This window comes from Cynoglossus semilaevis, chromosome 2 (assembly GCF_000523025.1).
Source record: "Cynoglossus semilaevis isolate Cse_v1.0 chromosome 2, Cse_v1.0, whole genome shotgun sequence".
Lineage (NCBI taxonomy): Eukaryota > Metazoa > Chordata > Actinopteri > Pleuronectiformes > Cynoglossidae > Cynoglossus > Cynoglossus semilaevis.
Window position 1 is genome coordinate 3,985,066 of NC_024308.1, and position 21,333 is coordinate 4,006,398.

The 21,333-nt window shown below is 38.2% G+C and overlaps 2 protein-coding genes across 4 annotated transcripts; one reads left to right on the plus strand and one right to left on the minus strand.

Annotated features, from left to right (window-relative positions):
* Positions 1-1,336: 1,336 nt before the first annotated feature.
* On the plus strand, positions 1,337-11,333 carry gipc3 (GIPC PDZ domain containing family, member 3). Its single transcript, XM_008331652.3, has 6 exons — positions 1,337-1,654; positions 6,036-6,221; positions 6,763-6,943; positions 8,584-8,693; positions 9,154-9,235; positions 9,637-11,333. The coding sequence occupies exons 1-6, from the start codon at positions 1,361-1,363 to the stop codon at positions 9,786-9,788; spliced, it is 1,005 nt and encodes a 334-aa protein (XP_008329874.1). The 5' UTR covers positions 1,337-1,360; the 3' UTR covers positions 9,789-11,333.
* Positions 10,761-19,542, minus strand: tbxa2r (thromboxane A2 receptor). Of its 3 annotated transcripts, XM_025053208.1 has the most exons (5): positions 19,408-19,542; positions 18,216-18,499; positions 14,440-15,299; positions 13,937-14,070; positions 10,761-13,236 (listed from the first exon to the last, which is right to left on the minus strand). In XM_025053208.1, the coding sequence occupies exons 3-5, from the start codon at positions 15,223-15,225 to the stop codon at positions 13,059-13,061; spliced, it is 1,098 nt and encodes a 365-aa protein (XP_024908976.1). In that variant the 5' UTR covers positions 15,226-15,299; positions 18,216-18,499; positions 19,408-19,542; the 3' UTR covers positions 10,761-13,058. The 3 variants fall into 3 exon arrangements, with proteins under 3 accessions (XP_024908976.1, XP_008329852.1, XP_008329860.1); XM_008331630.3 differs by lacking the exons at positions 13,937-14,070; positions 19,408-19,542 and having other exon boundaries at positions 18,216-18,484; XM_008331638.3 differs by lacking the exon at positions 19,408-19,542 and having other exon boundaries at positions 13,094-14,070.
* Between the last annotated feature and the right edge of the window lie 1,791 nt (positions 19,543-21,333).

Here is a 21,333-nt window from a genome sequence, read left to right on the forward strand (position 1 = left end):
ACTAAGTTTTAATACCATAACAGTCACACACAGAGGGATATTTAAACTAACTGCCCTTGTCTGATCTAGGAAGAGATGACACGACAATGGCTCAGTTTAACTGATATAAATGTCTTTATAATCAGAATCTAAAAATGCCCATCATTTGAAATAATTTGGCATTTGATATAAAAAAGCATTTTGGTTCTTCTGATGGAGAATTGCAGTAAGTGTAGTTAAATTTTGGGTTGTGCTCAAAGGCTGTGTTCAAAGAAAAGCTTTTCTAAAAAGGTCATATATTACCAGCTTGAACAAACACTGACCTTGGGAGGAGAGCAAGTAACTTGGCTGTGAAGCCACACTGTGACGCACGGACAGCTGCAGCCACGCACATTACAGAACAGGTGGGGAGAAATGCTTATTAAGCAGGATAAACAGCCCATGGCCGGCTCTCCGCTCACTATACAATAGTGGATTGAAGCAAGCATTGCATTAAGGAAACTCATGGTTGTTGCTAGAAATAGTAAATGAAGCTTTTACAATGAATACACATACAGTATCAAGGCTATAATGTCTACAGGGGATACCAAGGAAATCACATGGGTGATAATGCAATAATTGCACTTTGTTTTTTGTCTGTTAATCGGTTACCAGGTTAATTTAATTTAGGTATATTCTAACATGTGAGGTTTTCCCTGCCACATCGGTAGAATTCACTGTGGTATAGAAAACTAGAAACATAATATAAAATACTATATAAATTGTTATCAACATTGTATTTGTTGGCTCTCTGTGGGGTCAAAAAGGTCAACGGATCACCAGAGGTTCACCCCAGCAACAGCCTGTTGCATTCAGTGTGACCAGCGATGGTAAAAAAAATGGAGGTAGGTGAGTGCTGGGGGTAACTTCTCTTTATCCAATGATATCATCTTACGAGTAGCACTGAGCCATTGTCTGTGGCCATTGCTGTACAAGTTATTCTGCATGTGCCGGTGCTTTCCTCATTCATAAAAATTCTCCCACTTTCAGGGTTTCATAAAAGTTATAAAATACAACAGGAGGGATGAGATCATTATCCATGTGGTAATGAATTGAAGCAGATATGTTTTGTTTGTGCTTTCTTAGAAGAGAGTCTCAGGTGTAACACACACAACCCTAAACTCAGAGGGTGTTGGGTTTCTACCTGGCAGGGCTTGGCAGGCCTGCTCCAGATACTGTTACAGGCTGCTCTCATCACTAATTCATCTATGCTCCTCATCACAAAGCTCTGGGTGGCTGGTGGATGAGCTCAGCAGGGTGACAAAGACAGTTTTCCTCCTCTCTGCCAGAGCAGTGCAGTGCTGGGGCTCCCCACAGGAGCACCACACCTGAGCCGGGGCCAATGCAGAACGGGGAGGATATGAGCCCACAGGAATCCAAGCCTGGAGAGTCAGAAACCATGCAGGAGCAGAGAATTCAGAACCACAGCCAGAATGAGAGATGCGTCGAACCTACAGCACCTCCACTACCTCCGCCATCACCACCACCACCGGGACCACCGGAATACCCGAGGCCGAGACTCATCTTCCACACTCAGCTGGCTCACGGGAGTCCCACAGGCCGCATCCACGGATTCACCAACGTCAAAGAGCTTTATGCCAAGATCGCAGAAGTGTTCAACATCTCCCCGTCAGAGGTACAAAGCAAATGCAAACAGAAGTGAAATTGATACTTTGTGACATTAACACTACAACATATAGTCAGTATAAAGGTGGTTACACTCCTTTTTTTTTACATTCTTCACCCGACAGTTCTTGTTGCAAATTGGTGTAAGGTTTCCATTCTAGGCACAGTTCCATGATGTGCTATTGGAGATCTTTTGCACTCACTACTGTCTGATAGACTTTGTACTTGTCTGTGCCTTGACCAGGATCAATAATGGAAACAAATATCCAGAAAAAAACATTCTGTTCATGGTAAACATTGCGATTGTAAAACCATGTGGGTTTCTTTTGATAACAACAACATGGAATTAAATCCCTGTTTTCATTCACATTTCTCAATGATTTGAAAACAGGTTATAAAAGTTAAACTGCTTTATTATATTGTTATTTACAGTATGTAAACAACAATCACTGTACTATATATATCTGATGTTTATTGATTGAAATGCTCCAAACACCATTTTATTTATTTACAAACCTGGCAGAAGAGATTTTGATATTTATGCTTGATATTTAAACATTTTCTACTAATTTTTATTGTGTAAACCAATACTGGTGCTGATTGGTCCAAAAAGTGAGATCTATATTGGGTTGGTTTAAACATAGGCCTCAAACCAATTGCCCATTAGTAGAAAGTACAAGTAAATTAATGTCCTTTTGCTGTATATAAATGAACACATTTCATATTTAATTCACCTGAAAGTAACACTGTAGAAAATTCCAAACTTGGAACATATAACATAAGAAATTGTCTTGCTTTAGTGTCTACACTGTGTTTTATATGAAATGATTACACAGTCAAGTTAACTGATTCTGCTGAAGTGGGTAAAACATATATTTTACTGCCAGGCCAAACCTGCAACAGAATCAACAGAATTGAAAAGAAGAATTCCAGGCATCAAATCTTTAGTAGGTCTGCACTGCAGTTTGATACTTCTCTGCTCTCAGGGCAAGAAACAACAGGAGGTATTTCAAGGTCAGGTAACCTGCAACAAAAAAGCTACATTTAATTTGGTCTGTGTAAATGGCTGAGACTACAGGCCACCCAAAAGAGTTTTTTTGTATCTATATAAAAAAGACACAAAAAACATGTTATTCGTTTTTTTGCTGTTTTTTTTTTTTAAATCTGGCATTGACATGATAAACATACACAACGTATCACAATCCATAGCAACAGTCCTTATCAGGAAACACCCAGAAGAACCTTGGCCTGTTGTCACCTCCGGTTATGAAAGTTGCAGTTTCCATCTAAAGTTTAAGATCATAAGTGAGTTGTTTTTTATTTTATAATTTATATTAGTAAGTCTTCACCTGCAGTACAGACTTGGTGCTGTATTATTATAAACCTCTTAGAAATGCACTGTGCTGCAGTAGTAGGATCACCGCCTGCCATTAAAACATTCTGGGTTTGTTACTATTGAGCCTGAAATCCCATGTTGGGTTGCATCAGGAAGGACACTCAGTGTAAACCCCCTGCCAAACCACTCTGTCAATTACAGCTGTGGAGAACCATAATGTAATGTGGGTCTGGTGGCCAACTATTACTGTGAAAGAAAGTTTTTGTAAATCACATGAGGAGTTATACAAACAGTAGATATACTATGTTTTATTTGCACAGGCCCATTAACTACCCTCTGCAGGGAAGCGGGCCATGACCACAATACGTGTTCTATGTTTGCACTTCCAGCAGAGTGAACAGTGAAGCAACCGTTTAATTCTGTAATCAGAAAAACAGGACTTTTGGACAGATACTATGTATATCCCTTGGGTTTTTCCTTCAAAGCAGGGACAAGAGGAACACTCATTAGTCAGAAACCTTGTGGGAAAACCCATGAGACCAGCTTCCATCAGCCACAGCACGTACAGGACACTGCGTTGACATCATGGTTGGACACCATCTACTGTATTTATTCAGATGTTCTGACTGTAGTTAATTTCATAACGCTCCAATTTAAGGGACCTTGAACTGGAGTCCAGATACTTGTCAAGTTTAGATACCAGAAAACTTGCCTTGAGAATATCAGACATTAGTTGGTGATAGCGTGAAGTAAAACTCTTTCCTTGACCTTCTGTGGATGGAATAGCGGTAGCATAAAGTTAAAGAGATGACCTTGGCCTGCCATCACACTTTTGCCAAAGAAAGTGTCACAAGTAGTGTCATGCAGGAATTGTACTGAGGGAGATAAGGCCTCAATCAAGTTATCTCCAATTTCCGTTACAGATTGTGAAGCTCAACTTGAACTTTGACACAAGGCTTCAGATTGTCACAGGGGAAACTGGGTAACAGAAAACAAAACAAAACAAAACCATCTAGCATTAAACTATATATGAATAAGGAGTTTGGTTTGAATGCAATTCAAATTAGGTATAGCAAAAATTCAAACGTTGAACCCTGAAACATTAGATGCAGATGTTATAAATTCATACAGATTCTAACATACTTATCATAAAAGATGTTATGTTATATAATTAAGTATGTTAAGTCTTATCTAACACCATAACAACCTCAGTCTATTTCTTTCTTTCTTTATATCTTTATTATATCTTTAAAAAAAGGATCCCAAAAACAAAATGCAAATAATAACTATAAGTATTTTTTTCTTTTCCTTTTTTTCATTTGTTGATGACTATTAGTCCAAACGTTTATTTTATTAAATTTATTTCAAATTGTCAGTTAAGAGAAAAGGAAGAAAATGGACGCCGAAACAAAACGGATTAAACTTCACTGCCCTCCAGTGTTTAAACTCTGAATAACACTAAATACTCAGAATCAACTGTTGGCCAAGTATGAGAGCGCATACAAGGAATTCGACTCTGGCTTTTTCGACCCTTATTTAGAATCACAGCCAAGGATCAGTCTAATCACAGAGGAGATAAATGCACAATAAATTAACAGCCAAACAAAGAATCTAACAGTGAGTGAGGCAGACGCCTTTTTTGATTTTTATAGAAGTTTCTGATGGTCTAAAAAGCCACCACTTATTGTTGAGATAACCAAAGACAAATATTTACCCTGAGCTCGTACAGTCCATTTCATCATCCGGTTCATTGCCTCATGCAATGAACAAGTTAAACTAAACACCAGTAGCTGAAATATTGTCTGAAAGTGAATTATGTATCAGTTTAGTTAAACTTTAGATTGTTATTTTCCTGCTTCTCAGTCAGTTGTGTGGAAAATTTAGTCTTTATTTATAAGATTGATAAGATTGAGATAAACAATTACACTGCAGAGAAATGACCAAGCTGCAAGTATACATGATACACGTAATTCATATAAATAACATTGGAAAAATGGCATCAAACAGAGATAAAAAAGTCATTAAAATATACTTTCACTTTCATGACTTTTATTTTTATACAACATTTATATTAATATTATTTACTTTTCTATGTTGACTTAAACCGACCATGAACACCTTTTGTCTGAGTTGAACTACAGTAGCTACATTCTTCATTCAGTCACTCTATCAATCATGCAGCAATTGGAATATTATATTAATTAATATTAAATATAATTTGGAATAGCCTTTTCTTGGTTTTGGCAATAATACAAAAATATAAATGTGTGTACAAATAAAACAGAAATATACGTATTGCATAAAACACAGAGATTAATAAACATCAGCGTACATTTAGTGCATCCATGTTTTTCACTCACTACTATAAAGGTCCGGCTAGCAGTAGCAACTTAGCATTCGAGTCCCACTTTCACTTAACATCAACAATCTCTCGATAGTCGCTTTACTTTAACTCGTAGGTACACAGCTAATTACTAAGTCACATATTCAACTCATAACATCTAGTATGTTGACCTGGTTGAGTATATATTAACTGACCTGTGGTAAGAATAAAGGACACACGTTTTGCTTTGCTGATTATCATCACTACAGCAGGATATATTTTACTTCCTGTGTTCGCGCAATTCCCTTTCAACCACAAATGTGATGCGCCCTCTAGTGGACTAATATATGTCATAGCAATGTGGTAATGTGAGTCCAAGCGAATGATTAAATTAATAAAAATAAATTAAAAAGGATAGAAAATATAGTAGGGGTGTCTGTTTTTTTCTTATCTAATTGTTACGATGTTTTCTACTTTTCCCTAACATTTCCAACCCTCTACACAAACAAAGCTCTACACGTATTGACAATTTTGTTGGTACAAAAAAGTCACATGTCAGTTAGTATTTTAAAATCTGCTACTAGCTACTTTGCACATTAAAAACCACCTAATTATGTGTGAAAATAAATGTTATAAAAGTTACACTTATTTAAATGATTTTGGTATGTAATTGGTATATATGAGATCATGTGTCAAATACACTCTTGAATCTTTTTTCCTTCACTTGGTCAGATCCTGTTCTGTACCCTCAACTCTCACAAAGTGGACATGCAGAAACTACTGGGAGGTCAAATCGGACTGGAGGACTTCATATTCGCTCACGTCAGAGGAGAAACCAAGGAGGTGGAGGTGACAAAGACGGAGGACGCACTAGGCCTCACCATCACAGATAATGGAGCAGGATATGCTTTTATCAAGGTAGATGATTAATGGTCATTTCCAGGCTAATTCGTTAAAACTAGTATACATGTTTTAATAAACCTGGATCATGTTTGATAAATTCTAATTATATTCTATCTTTAAAAATTATTTTGTTAAACTTTAACAGTGTATGTCCAAGCATTGGCTCACTTAGCTTTGGGCTTTGGGCCTTTTGTTATATTAACTTTATTTCTCATCTTTGCTCAACTCTGTTCCCTTTAACTTTTTTTCCACCCATTTTATTATAATGTTGTACTAATTTGCCATTTTCTTTGCTATTGGACATATGATGATGATTGAATTGAATCTGACTATGTTCTGTCTGATGTTGTTAGACATATATTGCGCGATAATGTGAAGTACAGATGGTGTCCAATCTGCATGGGCTAAATTTCATTATGACTCTAGTTTAACAGTGTCATTTGTGAAAATCCAAAGGTTAGAAAACATTAACAACAACATATGAAGCCTTGTCTAATGACGTGGATTAAAATATGAAAAACAAAAACTTACAGATAAAACTTTTTCTTTTTAACAGAGGATAAAAGAAAGCAGCACTATAGACCGGCTGAAGACTGTTTGCGTTGGCGACCACATCGAGGCCATTAATGACCAGAGCATTGTGGGCTGTCGACACTACGAAGTGGCCAAGATGTTAAAAGAGCAGCCCAGGGGTGTGCCCTTCACTCTTCGTCTGGTTGGACCCAAGAAGGCCTTTGGTGAGAGTTACTGCTCATTCTCATTTGGATTAACAGACCATTAAAAAAACAACAACATGCCATTAGACTGAGGGAAGGAACTAATAATAACAAGGTCCGCATTCAGTGAATACATCACTGTGTCAGTATGAACTCCAATGAGTTCACATTAGTCCTCAGCATCAACAAGTGGATAATAAGTCCTCCAGCCTTGGTGGCTTTTAATTTCTGTGCTTTTCGTTATCGCAGCAGCCACACAGGAAGAGGAAAGGGTAACAGTTTAGAGAGCAATGGCCAGACGCCAGCAGAGTCATTAACTAACTGTTGGAACTCAAATTAATCGTCCTTGACCGAGGTGCTATTATTTTAGCACAGCTTCAAATGGGGAGAGTGTGTTCATGGGTGGCCATGCAGAAAAATAATTTGATGTTGATTATCGCACATAAATTAACTGTAAAACTAAATATGTGCAGGCAAAGGTCGGAATGCACTGTTAGTAGCATCTGATGTTTCTGCTCTTAGAGTTAGATTTAATAAGGAATAGTGGGGGGAAAAAGAAAACTTTTGTTTTGGCTATGGTTTGTAATATGAATCAATTTTATTTTCTTTGCTGGCTGAAGTGTTCATTCCCAGCCATGCCATGCAGAGAGAGAAATTAAAAAGGCTGCAGGGGATTTTTCATCACAATGCAACCACAGGAGAATTCAAAGATCCTCAGAAAGTGGATATTGCCCAGTGATGCATTGCATAAAGTCCAGGTTCTGCTTTTACAATTTAACTCCAGGCATAAGACATAAGATAAAAAAAAACAAAAAACAAACAAAAAACCAAAGGAAAAATAAATCTTGGTTTGCAGACACCAAAGGAAGCTGAGCTGTAATAGTATATCTATTTGGCTTTGTTATGGTCGGCCCTTAATACAAGCTCAACATTCTTCTATAAAGGGCTCAACATTTCTATATATTCAGTAAGATATTTAATCACACACACACACACACACACACAAATTTATCCAAATTTTGTCCAAATGTATTTAAATTCTCCATCCTCTTTTTTTTTTTTTTAAATAAAACTTTGAACAGAACTTGTATTTCTCAAAAACAGGAAGCAGCTTATACATTTGTTACACAGAGCAGAGACGTCAGCCCTGGAATGGATGTAGATACAGGAACACAACAAAGTGGTTCAGGAACACAAAGTGGTTTTGGAGCCTGATTGTCTCCCCAGTCCAGTCGGAAGCCATAAAAATCCCCTGTGTTCCCACTTTTCATTAACCTTTTCTATTGTCTTGTGTTGCCACGTCTACTGTCACCTCCACCTTTACTTACAGTCTGTGTTCTGAAGCTTTTAATCGTAACAAGAAGCCAGTATTAAATAAGAAAGAATTTTCCTGAGAATAAGTAAAAATTAAAAAAAAAAATTAAAAATTAAAAAACTGGACAAATTGAAGATTTGACCTCTGACAAAATATCTCGAAGATCATAAGCATTCAGCAGCAGTATCCATCCTTGACCAATACACTCCAAGGAGTTATATGTTCTAGATTTACTATACTATACTATACTATACTATACTATACTATACTATACTATACTATACTATACTATACTATACTTGCACACCACTTAGGTTTAATTCTGTCTTTGTTGTTTTGGGGTCAGATATGATTGGAATGAGGACCCGAGCCCCAAAATCCACGGAGGGTAAAATGGTGAATGGGAGGGAGACGCTGCGTCTGCGCTCTAAAGGAGCTGCGACAGTCCAGGAAGTGGTGAGTTTCACACGCTCGACCAGGGTCGTGGCTGTTTCAACTTCCTGTTGAACCGACATAGACATGGTGCCACACGTACACTCATCATACTGACCCCTCAGCTCCACAGAACTGTTATGGAGCAAATGGAACGACTTGCAGCTGACTGCACCCTGCAGTTACTCAGTCTCTTGTCCACACACAAACACACAAAGCTAAGGATAAACACTGGACACTTTATCAAGGGAACAGTGTTTGTCCTCAGAAATCCCAGCATAAACAAAAATACATGACTTACATACACAAGTTTTCATAGATCACATTTATGTCATTACATGTCATTACAAAGACTGTCACATTCTTGTAGCGTTTGTAAAAGGGTGGAAATGCTCTCATGGAGTTTCCATTCCCATATATAGAGTGTGAAGACTAGTGACTTTGCCATAATACCTTGGCTGAACTTCCTTGTCTGCTCCACCAGCAGAATGAGTTTGAAGAACGAGCCACCAAGAAAGTGGATGACCTTCTTGAGAGCTACATGGGTATCAGAGACCTGGAGCTGGGTAAGAAAAACGTTTGACTCCGTGTTTGGTGATGTTCCCGAGCTTGTACTTTCTTGTTAGTAGTGCATCGCTTAATCTCTGGTATGCTGGGTTTAAACTAACCTGTGTTGATCTTGATTGGAAAAATTCTTGATAAAAAACATTTTTGTTCTCAACATGTCTGTTGCTCAACCACAGGCCTAAAAAGATAGAAATTGGAAATTCCATAAAAATATAAATAAACAGCCATTTTATTTACGTTTCACTCAGACTGTAAACAGTAGATGTTCCAGAGTATGCAGTGAATCCTCTAAGAAAAGAGGTTACATCTGCCAACACATGCTTAAAAAAAAGCTTAACTAATTTTGATTTTGGCCATGGGCACTGTGAGTCCTGAAACTATTTGCCCCTTCTCTTGGCAGCAACAACCATCGTGGAAGCTGGCAAAGACAAGAAGAACCCTGATGACTTTGCACAGGCCTTGGATTCAGTCCTGGGAGACTTTGCTTTTCCTGATGTTTTTCTTTTCGATGTATGGGGAGCTATAGGTGACGTGAAGAACGGCAGAATGTAAAACCCCTATATCCCATAAAAAGGCTGTAATTAGGGAGGGCTTCTACAGCAGCAGCCCAGTCGTATTAGTTTTAACCAAATTATCAGGTACAAGACGTGCTTTGACAATTTTAGGATTTGTTCCTAACAGATTGTGACAGTTTTGCTTATTTATTCACATGAAATGCAGGACGGAAAGTCTGTGCAATCTAATATAAAATATAAAATCAAAAAGCTGGACGTGATATTTTGTGATGCATTAAGATGCATTAACATGTGTAAAAAAAATACATGAAATACATGAAACCCCGAGCTGCATACAGCATTGAAAGATCTCTTTTGTAAAAGTGATCAATAGAGTTTACTTTCATTTCGATCTTCACAGAGAAGGGAGTAAATTAATCCATGGTTTTAACCCATTACCTCAGTGAGCAGACGGCACTTACCTTCCTTAACCACCAGGACGCCACTGTCCCGTTATATCGGTATAGGTTAATATTGGAATCGGAAATTAAGTGTTGGGACAATATCGGCTTATAGGCAAAAAGTTAATATCGGACATCTCTACTTTTTTGTTCTTTATTACAACATAGAGCATGAAAAAGGTGAGGAAATTCAATCTTCCGAAGCAGAAGCACATAACGGGGTTTCTCCACAACATTGTGCTTAAACATAACACCAACACATTGTTTCCCAGAATTGTATGACTCATAAAAGAAACACAAAAAGACTGTAATGAGGCCGGCGCTCACTTCACTGGAATCTCTTGTTCTTATTTTGTTTAATAACATAAAAGTGTTCATGATGAATAAAATGTATGATGTCAACAATAACTTATTAAACAACAGAACGCAGTACTGTCCTGATTCTGATGTTTTGTTTCATCATATGTACGTAATTATCAGGACCCTATATTGTATTTGGTTACAATATATACTGTATAACATGTTTCAGTTTTAATTCGTGGAGCTGGAGTTTGTCTCGAACAGATGAGTTCATTTTTAATTCAGACCTTTATTATTTTCTTGATTTACCTGTAGTCTTACTACAAACACATGGTACTGACATCAAGGACGCCACACTTCACAGATAATGTTCAAGCCAGGTTACACAGCGCCTCGGACGAGTAGTGTTCACACTGAATATATACTCTTGGTAAAGGAGAGCGTGACGAAACAGATACATTTTCAAATGCACCATTAGCAAAGCTATTCACCTGTCTTGTTTCACATTTTAATGTGTAGTTAAAAATACATAACACCTGGAGACATACTGACCTACTGCATCTTCTTGAACTATACATATATATGTATACATATACATATATGTGGGTATGATTAAAGTAGTAAAGTATATATTTTTATATATTACTTCTTTATATGCAGAACTATATAGAATACTGTGTGTCTTAATAAACATTGGACTTTAATACTTTCCAGAACACCTAGACATCACATAACCTGTAAACACTTACATACACATACATCACTTATTATATTCCCATGCTTTAACATCTAGACCTGCATTCCTAAGGCATTCTTGCAAATAGGACAATCCATATTATTAAGCAGAACTAAATACTTTTTAATCCGATCTTATGTCAATTTGCGATTTTAATTAATTAATTAATTCATTCATTTATTCATTCATGCAGTTATTTTAAACATCTAATCTTCTATTGTCTGTACTGTATTTCCATCATCCACTGTAGACTAATTTTTACCTCACCGGGGATTTTGGGACTACAGTTTGTGGAATTGAACCATGAACCTTTTACATGGCCAGCACCACAGTAATCATCTTCACTCTTATCATGTACATGGTGAAACATTAATTATCATTGTTGGTAAACAAAAATATCTTTAATTTTCCGTGTCCTTTGTTCTGTTTCAAGTACATTCCGAGTTCTTTCTACGTACTATTTATGCATACTGCACTTACAGTAACACTGCGCTTTCTACAACAGGTGGCATATATCTCCTTTGACCGCATGCAACAGAATACAGTGATCAGGAAAACCTTATTGAGGGAGCTCCATCAGAAGTCAACATGCGAGGAATGCTAGACTGACGGAGACCATCACTTTAATATGAAGACATTAAGGCCATGAGTGTGAAGCGGACGCAATAGAAAAGTTCAGGCTAAAGTCAAAAAAGTGCAAGCAAGCAGTGAAATATTTGTTTTACTGGCGGTCACGTGACAGGTGGAGTCTTCTTTACTTGGTGCGACGAGTGGTGCGTCACTTTCTGTGCAGTCAGGAAAACGTGTGTCACCACATTTCTTCACCGTTGCACAGAAAACTACATCCTAACGAAAAGCATTTTGGCTAAATCAGCATTACTGTAGAGGAACTGCTTGGACTGTTTTGATCAAACAGAGGTTTGGTAATATTCAGGACAGTTTTAAATCAAAGGTGATAATCATAAAACATAATCTCGGTTGATTAAATCAGCCTTTTACATGCGTGTACCGAGTACTTGTTCCATTTAAATACATCTGTAACTTTGTAAGTTCCAGAAATAAAGCAGTGGTCACTGCACGTTTTCAACAATCCTGAGGGACGAATAAAAGCATCTAAGCAAAGCTGCACATCACATTAGCTTATGCAGATAGCATAAGATAGAGGGTCGACCCCTCCCTTGTCCCCCACGTTGACAGGTTCTATTAAAGCACTAACTAAGTACTACTCTAATTAAACAAATGGAATACAATTTCAAATCAGTGCAAATTCTTTACCGAGGCACACTTAAGAAAAATATTGAAATTGAAATTAAATTGCCTGGTTGCAGCAGAACAGCGCCCTCCAGGCACACAACAACGTTTCCTTATTTCCTGAAGGAACTCCTACACAACTATAACCATTATAGTATTAACCAGGTATAGAACTTCCTGAATCTTCCAGAGACATATATGCTAATATTCGCCAATATTTGGAATGAAGTGTAATTTTCTAGTCTTGTCTTTTGTATTGATCTTTAAATAAAAGGTAAACGTAAACCAAAAAACTAAAGATATTTGTCTAAATTCAATGATTTTTTTTTGTAAAATAAGGTGTCAATGCAAAGACTGGAATTCATATCTATTTCCAGATTAAACATCAAATGTCACATAAACAGGAGTCATGACTTTCAGTCCTTCAGTGATTTTTCTGGAAAACCAAATCTAAAGCTTCAAGGCTGTTGATTTGTTTCAGTTATCTCCCGCACCTCCCCTGTTTCACTTGAACTCAGGGCGTTCCCAAGTGAAGAGCGTGTCAACCTGCGTACGGTGTCGCTGATCGATGGGTACCTACTCATAAAAGAGCCACGGGACCAGTCAAACCGGGGATAGAGTCTCTTGAGGACCGCCCTACGAAAGAGGATGTAGACCCAGGGGTCCAGGATCTGGTTCCCAGTGGCAAAACGCAGCCCCAGCAAAAGGTTTTTGGCTTGGAGTTTGGCTCCAGAAAGCACAGTTTGCGCAATAATGATCTGGTGGTGAAAAAACAGAAAAGAGATTAGGAAAACAAAAACAAGAGCAACTGAAACATTGTGGAGAAGAAGCGAAAACAATGATATTAAAAAAAAAGCAGCAGGTTATTATTTTAAATGCATGTATTATGCCCACCTGCCCAGTCGCATCAGGCTAACAAGCTCCCCCGGGAATGAAAAGTGCAAAAGAATCCGACATAAACTGCTCCCAATGGTTAACATCCAAGCAATGTTAAAAGCATTTTCCCCCAAACACCAAAAATTTGGTTGCACAGTGTTATATAATATTAGCTTGACAAACCTTTCACAGAGGCAGAGATGCTCCAGGGACTGTCAAAAAAATATTGTTTTTTACTTTCAGAGTGGGAAATGTCAGCATTAATGGTCTTGTTTAGTTGGTATTGGGGACCATAGTTACGATTTCTGCAGCCGTGCTGCAAAGAAACAGACAATTCAATCCCAATAAACAATTAAATCCCAGTGTTAGTTGTTGGTAAGTAAAGCCAGCATAATGGTAGTAGATGCTTTAGAGTCCAGCAAATATGGAAGGTTGTGTTGTGTGGTGTGTTTGTAAAAGATAATGAAAATTAGTTAATCTTTGGGTTTCACAGGAAGATGGTGAGGTCATGCCGATGACACCAGCCAATCACAGCGCCCTTAGAAAGGCCACAGCCAAATGTACTTTTCACGTTTCACTCGCCTCAGACAGGGCACTTGGCAAACGATGTAAATCCAGGGGTCAAATATCTGATTGCAGGTGGCCATTCGTATGCAGAATAAAACAATTTCATCTCTAACAGGAACCATGGTCACGATGCTCAGCAGAGTGTTTATCTGTGTGGGGTGTCACACCGCTGAGGTTAGACAGGACAACAGAGAATATATTTACCTCAGTCATGTGACAGGAACCAGACGTCCTTTACAACAACGAGAATGTATAGCCTTCATGAAGTGAATGAGTAAGCACATGTTCTCCTTAAATATCTTTGCAAAAATAATTGGACTTTACACTAGAACAGGTGACCGTTAGTGTGATGTGAGAGATCATCAGGTGTAATGTGAAAAATTGTACAATGTCACTTTATTGGTTGGAAACCTATCATTCATTTACTGCAAATAATTCCTCTTCATTGGTCTATGCAAAAGACACTGATGTTGATCTCCATCTCAAAACAGAATTAAAACCTGTTGGAACAAACTTACCAGTAGGGGGCACCAGCAGATGGAAGCGATGACCATGATGAGGATGAGCTGAACCATCATCTCTATTTCATAATCTCGTCGCCGCTGTTTCCTGTCATGTCCGCAGCACACCCTGATCAGGGTCACCAAGCTGACGGTGTTCAGCAAAAAGGACACAGTGATGCAGGTCAGTCCAGTCAGGGAGAAGATCAGGGAGAACACCATGTCTGTTCCCTCTGGGCTGATATTGATAAAACACCAGGAGCCTGGCTTCTGCAAGTGGAAGCTCCCGACACCAAGAACTGGCAGCAGTGCAATACTGCCAGCAAAGGTCCACACCGACAGCACTATGTAGATGGTTCGACCCCTTTTCTTGCTGAAAGATCGTACGAACGGCATGGTGATGCCGATGAAGCGCTCCACTGCCATGGTGGCGCCGAGCAAAAGTGGGCACAGGCCGTAAAAAACCATGGTCATGCCCATGAAGTTGCAGAAGTGGCAGTGAGGGTCCAGAGTGCGCCAGTTAAAGTGAGTCACGTGGAAAGTTCCCACGATGCATCCGGTGACCAGAAGACCCATGAAGTCAGTGACCACCAGACCACCGAGGAAGATGAGGAAGGAGGAGCGCGAGCGACTTTGCGTAGTGCGGAAAGACTTGACTAGAACTACGAGGGCGATAAGATTAGAGGTCAGACCCAGGGTCATGAAGATAAACGGATAGTAGGCTGAGGCGATGGGGTGGGTGTAATTGAATGGAGGATTGTTGATGGTGTAGCAGAACGGGGTGTCGTTAACAGAGACGTTCATGGTGGCTGCTGGTCGTTGTCGATCACAGGTGTAGAGACGGTGTTCTTCAGACTGATGTCATCCTGCTCTTAAACCTGAAAGAGAAAATGTTCATTTATTTGTTTCTTCCAACACAAAACAACTGAAATTTATTTTATGGCATATTTTATTTAAATATTTTTTTGTATGCAACACTGCAGCCACATCCATGTGTGTTCAGAGGTTTGGAAGAGTGTGTGTTTTATGAAACCTAAGAGTAAAAAGGTTTAATCATTTCACACTCTGTGAACTAGGCCGCAAGCTCTTGTTTTGATGGTGAAAAAAAAAGTAATACATTCAAATGACAGTCAGTCCCTGTCACGAAAGTATGACAAAATGAAACATGAAACCAAGTAGTGCATGAATGCCACACGTGCTCCTTTATATATGGTATGAACGGCAACAAGGGGGCGTGCAGGGACATGTTCTCATTTAGAACTGTAAACATCGCACCAAATGAGCATAACCCAGTGATTAAAAAGGGGGCGCTGTGGGCTGTAAAGGTAAAGCTTACATTATGTTGGTTTGAAAGGCATGAGAGTGATATCGAGCTCACACCGCCCTACTGGCAGTCCCTTCTTGTCCACTTGACTCCGGTTTCCCAGCTTGGATGATAGCAGGGCACTGGGAGCGCCGACTGTGGAGCCAGGTAATTGTGTGGCCTCCTGAAATGTCAGCCACGACAGGAGGCTGCTTGCACTGTCATGTCTCTAAGGTGTTGGAGCATCGTTGGGAGATGTGTGATAAAGGTGGAGAGTTACAGGGGGGAGGGAGGAGGAGGTGAGGAGTAACCACCACTTCCAGTCAGAAAGTGCACTTGTTCTCAGCTGCAGAACTAGTGGCATTTACAGTATATGGGGGACGGCTTAAATAAAGCTTTTAATAAAATACTGCGATGCCTTCACTGTGACAGTGACTGTTCAATATCCTTTTCATTCACAATAACACAAGAATTAACATAACATTAAGTATTAGAGAAAAAAACTTTCAGACATCTAGTAAAAGTCAAAACTCAGCTTCTGCATTTTTTTGAGGAACAGATGTGGTTAAAAACTAATAAATAATTACATAAATAAATAAAAACTTGGCAGCTACCCCACAAAAACATTACAGGGTAAAACGTTTGTTATTCAAAATCTTGTTGTCACATGTTATAACATCACACATGGGGAAAAAAAAACCCAAAAACAAATGATTAAACTATCTTGAATTATATTTTCAAAAAACAAATACCACCACATCCTGCATTTACTTTGGTATTTTGTGAGACTGAGAACTTGTCCGTGTTCACTGCAGACGGCAGTATCAACATTAAGGGTCATTCAGATTTAATCAAAACAAATATCAGTTAAATCTCTCATTATCGTTAGTGAGAATTCAACATGCGTTTAAAAGCATTACGGTCTGACAAATAAAAATAAAAATAATAAAAAGGGACCGATTTTCCCAAGAGTGAATGTCAAGATGTCAGAAGACAAGGTTGTTCTTTGAAGAAGAAAAACAAAGTGAGTGAAGTCGTGCAGAAGGGTCAGCTCTCAAGGATTAGCAGCACAACACACACACACAGACAGACCGTTAACAAATATGGAGAGAGTGTAGAGCAGGAACCAAAATAGACAGAGCTGGAGAGAGAACATATCGTTCAGGAAACGCTGTTACGTAAACTCTTCCCTGAGAAGCACTAACAGGAAACACGGACGCATTGTCACAGTAATCCTCAGATGTTGTCTACGGTGGTTTGTCTTCATCTCCTTCATTAATTTCCTTCTACCTATGGTTTGCATTCCGAGAAAAATTAATGTCTGGCCAATCACACCAGGAAATTCAAACAACAGATTAAAACAATGGTCAATGAAACAAAGTGAAACTGAAGAAACAAACATGAAATCATGGGCAAAGTGAAAGTAGGACAGGTGTTTATCAGCCATAAATACTTTACAGCAAAGAACACAGTGCACATGGCATTTAGCAAAAAAACAAACAAACAAACAAAAAAAAACAACAACATAAAATAGAAGCACAGCTGAATTTAGATATAAACTTGATAGTCCAACATAACTCCATTTATGCCGTAAGTCGGAACTCACATACTGTACATGCGTATCCATGTCACTTAGCCCTACCAACTAGCATTTTTACATTTTTGTTTTTTTGAGAGATTTAACATAAAAAAAGAAAACTCAAAGTTCTACTTTTTTCATTCCACCTCTAGTAGTAGAATCTTGTTTTTTTTTTAATAGGTACATGACCAGAGATAAACAACCAAAACCATTTTCATCCTCCACTGAAAACCGTTTAAAAGCCCCATTAGAGAAAGAGGAAATGAGCACGGTGAATCGATATTCTCAACACACAGAAATGGTTCTGACCAAACAGACTTGACCATATGACCATATTGATGAGGGGACTCCCACGGGTCCCACCCATCAGGTTCCTAAAAGATCCACAAATGTCTAATGGACATGAGCAGCTTCCTCATCAGTGGAGTTAATGATCCAGAAAATATTCTCCTGCCTGTCAAATGTTAGTTAGGTCCATATATACAAGATACACGTAGTGAATGAAAATATAAATAAATGTACAGCTGCTCCATGGCAGTCACCTCAATGTTTTGTTGTCTTAGCAACCTAACTTTCTTTTATTGATCTCATCAATAAACATTTCAAATGATTGGTCGGTTTGATATTTAAAATACTTAAAAAAAATGTTTCTGACACGACATCAAAAGCTTTTTTTTGTAGTAATGGTCAAAAAATACCACTAATAAGAATTAAACTTACTGAATTAAAAGTAGAAATTTAACTTCTTTTAAAAATAGGATGTAAATAAAAGTTGCATAAAAGCAGTAGATTTGCACATGCTTCCTGAAATGTCTGAGAACTCAGTCCTATTTCCAAACTGTCATGCTTGTCAATGGGTCTTCTGATTTTACTCTACTGTAAATAACCAACAGTGTAGTAAATGTAACTCACCAGCACAGCATGTCTTTACAGGAGCAGCGGCTGCGGTGGTGAAAAGTTCACGTATCTCCAACAAAGGACTCGATGGGTTAAAAACAGCAGTGGGATGAATTCCCAACATGTATCTTTGCAGCTACACAGATACTCATCTTCTGCCTTCCAGTCTTGCATGACTTAAGTTCCCTTACCCCTCCCTTGATAATAAAGAGGGAGGATCGGTAGTGAAAGTTACTGCCTTTCGCTGAAACCTTCAGGAGTGGTAGGCAGTGCAGGAAAGAGACAAAGTCACAACGTTTCTGCAGGAAGTACAGAACAAAAAAACAAAAAAAGAATTACGCCCTTGAACAGTTTTATTGACTACATTTTTTTTTCATAATAAGCAGATATTTGACATAGAATAACAGTAATTCATAAGTGCAAAAGTACAAAGTCACATTTCTAAGTGAAGCACGAAAACAAAAAAAAAATGTAAACACTTAAATTATGGAAGAAGAATCTGGTTACGTAGGTCTGTAGGCTCCCATTGATCCAGGGTGAAGATCAATGAAAAAATCTAAACAACAGTGAATATATATGTATATATATATATACGTACAGTATATAATAAAACAAAAATTAACTATGGACAAAACTTAATACAATTATTTCAATCTGTAGCCACTCAGAATATTTTAATCCTTAATTATTGTCCTACTCCAACCTACATTTTATCTGCGTGGAATGTGTTTGCCTGATAATCCAGGTTCCAGGTGGCGCTCCAACTAATTGTCTTGATTCCAATAAAGGTACAAACAACATCCTTCAAAAAAGCCAGAAACTAGACACAAACACCACTAATTGGACAGCATTTATTGATGATTACGCTGATTCAAAAGTAACCATTTTTTATAGGTTGAAACACCATCCGTCTAACAGATGAGTTACTGTCTTTTTAATGAATTCAGTCATTTAGGACTCACTCTGCTCCAGCGGTTTGGGACCAGAGTCAAACCCCAACTACAGGAGTGACTAAAACAACATGAAAAACCAAATGCCAAAAAGCCACAAATATTAAGGTGCAATACATTTTTACACCATGTAAAAAAGGGTAAGCTAACTTGTTTTAACTCTACAATTGACAAAGGCTAAAACAATAAAAACAACAGATCATACAAAAGAATGAAACGGAATAAACAATAAAAAAAAAGAGTTAAAAATACCTCACCTGCCTAAATATATCAAACAGGAGACGATCAGAAGACGACGGCTTCGTAAACCCGTGAAATCAAGAAAACAAACTGTGTCTGTTTGAAGAAGAGTGAGTTCAAAACCTCCTGCTGGAAATGTCCTCCAACAGGTGACTTGATTGGCAGTTAATCCCAGGGCAGTGCTGACAGTGTGCACCAATCATCCCTCTGTTTTTGGGCAGCTTCATTTGCATATTTTCACTGGAGACCTTTTACTTTTAATGCAATAAAACTCAAATCATGTTTTTTTTTCGCTTTTAAATTTTTTTTTACAGTTGCAAAAATATCTCTTAAATATATTTTTTTAAATAATAAGTTAAAATATTAAAACTTTTATATAGATACATGAGGTCAATGCAAGGTGAACACAGGGAGCATTGAAAGTCAAGTTAAAGCAGTGAGAACAGGAATGTACTTCCTCTCCTGGGCAGGTCATTGGAAGAACATCACTTCGGAAGTGGAGTTTCCGTTAGGAAGTGAGCAGAAGTGGAAATTATTCAGCATTCAGCTGAGATGGATTTGACTGAACTGTTGTGCTATTATAGCGGGAAGAGGCGTTTGTGTGGTGTTGCTTTGTAATTCTTATTAAATTCGTTCAAGGGTGTTGGCTTTATTTGGAGGTGAACAAACAGGTATAAATAGTCAGTATTTTTTTGGAGGACAAAGATTGGTCCAACAAATTCCCCTTGTGATTAATTGAGATTTCTGAGTTTTTTTTTAAAGCCATCCAAGTTATTTTTCCTTGACCTTAATGACCTCTTATTCCTTGTACGTGACCAACTGTTGCATGCTACATTATAAGACTCTGACTTTGTCATCAACGTTCTCCAGCTGTGTTTCTGCTTTAGTTTCACAGCCCTGTTTATTCCATACTTCTTCCTCTTTAACTTCTCCTTTGTGAACGAGGCATTTGACTGGATATATTTAATTTTCATATCTAAAAATATGAAATAACTTTCCATAAAGCTCCAGGACAAACAAATGTCTAGAAAATGTCATGGTAAAATTAAACCAATTAATGTTATGGGCCATTACATTCATTCGCTGCTGTGAGAGTCTGTGGTCCAAATGTGGGCACTTGGACATTCATTTACGGTAAGTAGAAAACCATTTGGAATTTCCAATCATTTGCAGACATATAATCACTCCACTATAAGCCACTGTGGCTTTTAGAGAAATAACAATTACTGTTTGTCTGTTTTTGTCTTTTACAGTTTACAGACAGACTGTGGTGCCGTTGGCTAGAGAATGATCAGCACTAGAATCACATCAGCCACAGCTCCTATTACTGTTGTGTATATTGTCAACAATAACCCCAGATTTCTTGTCCTGTCTCCAGTGAGTCTACAAAGCCAATGGCTCTATGGGAGATGTCAACTCACAAAAAGAATTATATACAATACTATTGCTCTTCCCATACGGCTCTGGTCCCTAAATGCATTTCTAGGACGCTTTGTTTTGCTGATGACGTTTGAATCTACGTGTGTGGTGGCAAGCCTCTATAGAAAACAAAAAAAGTGAGTATGGTTTACGAAGTTAAAAGGACTAAAAGGATGTTGTTAGAATATAGAGGGAGAAGAGACGAAGAGAAGATATCCGGAGAGACCGCCGCCCACTTTATCACGTACTGTATAGAGACCTTTGTTTGAGCTGCTCAGCCCACACTCCTGTCACATCCAGAGAATATAATCATCCTCTACAAACTCTGCCAGACCCCTTTGGTCTATTTGACCATCACGCCTGGCTCATGGACTTGAAAGAGAACAAAAAAATCTGAGAATCAGGGCTTTTTGCAGCAGCCAAAATCAGATTTTCGAAACATAATTTGCTAGCCTACCCTCTGTTTTTTCCTTTGACATCGTTGGTTCGGTGCAGTATGAGGGTCAGCAGTTCACCAAGGGTTG

What these genes read in the sequence shown, in the direction of transcription:
- gipc3 (XM_008331652.3), top strand. Translation starts at nt 1,361, where the DNA reads ATGCAGAACGGGGAGGATATGAGCCCACAGGAATCCAAGCCTGGAGAG. An exon ending in CAGGATATGCTTTTATCAAG is followed by an intron (nt 6,222 to 6,762) that starts GTAGATGATTAA and finishes TCTTTTTAACAG; the next exon opens with AGGATAAAAGAAAGCAGCAC. An exon ending in CTGCGACAGTCCAGGAAGTG is followed by an intron (nt 8,694 to 9,153) that starts GTGAGTTTCACA and finishes CTGCTCCACCAG; the next exon opens with CAGAATGAGTTTGAAGAACG.
- tbxa2r (XM_025053208.1), bottom strand. Translation starts at nt 15,225, where the DNA reads ATGAACGTCTCTGTTAACGACACCCCGTTCTGCTACACCATCAACAAT. An exon ending in TCTGCTGGTGCCCCCTACTG is followed by an intron (nt 14,071 to 14,439) that starts GTAAGTTTGTTC and finishes CACCCCACACAG; the next exon opens with ATAAACACTCTGCTGAGCAT. An exon ending in TGCCAAGTGCCCTGTCTGAG is followed by an intron (nt 13,237 to 13,936) that starts GCGAGTGAAACG and finishes TTTCACCACCAG; the next exon opens with ATCATTATTGCGCAAACTGT.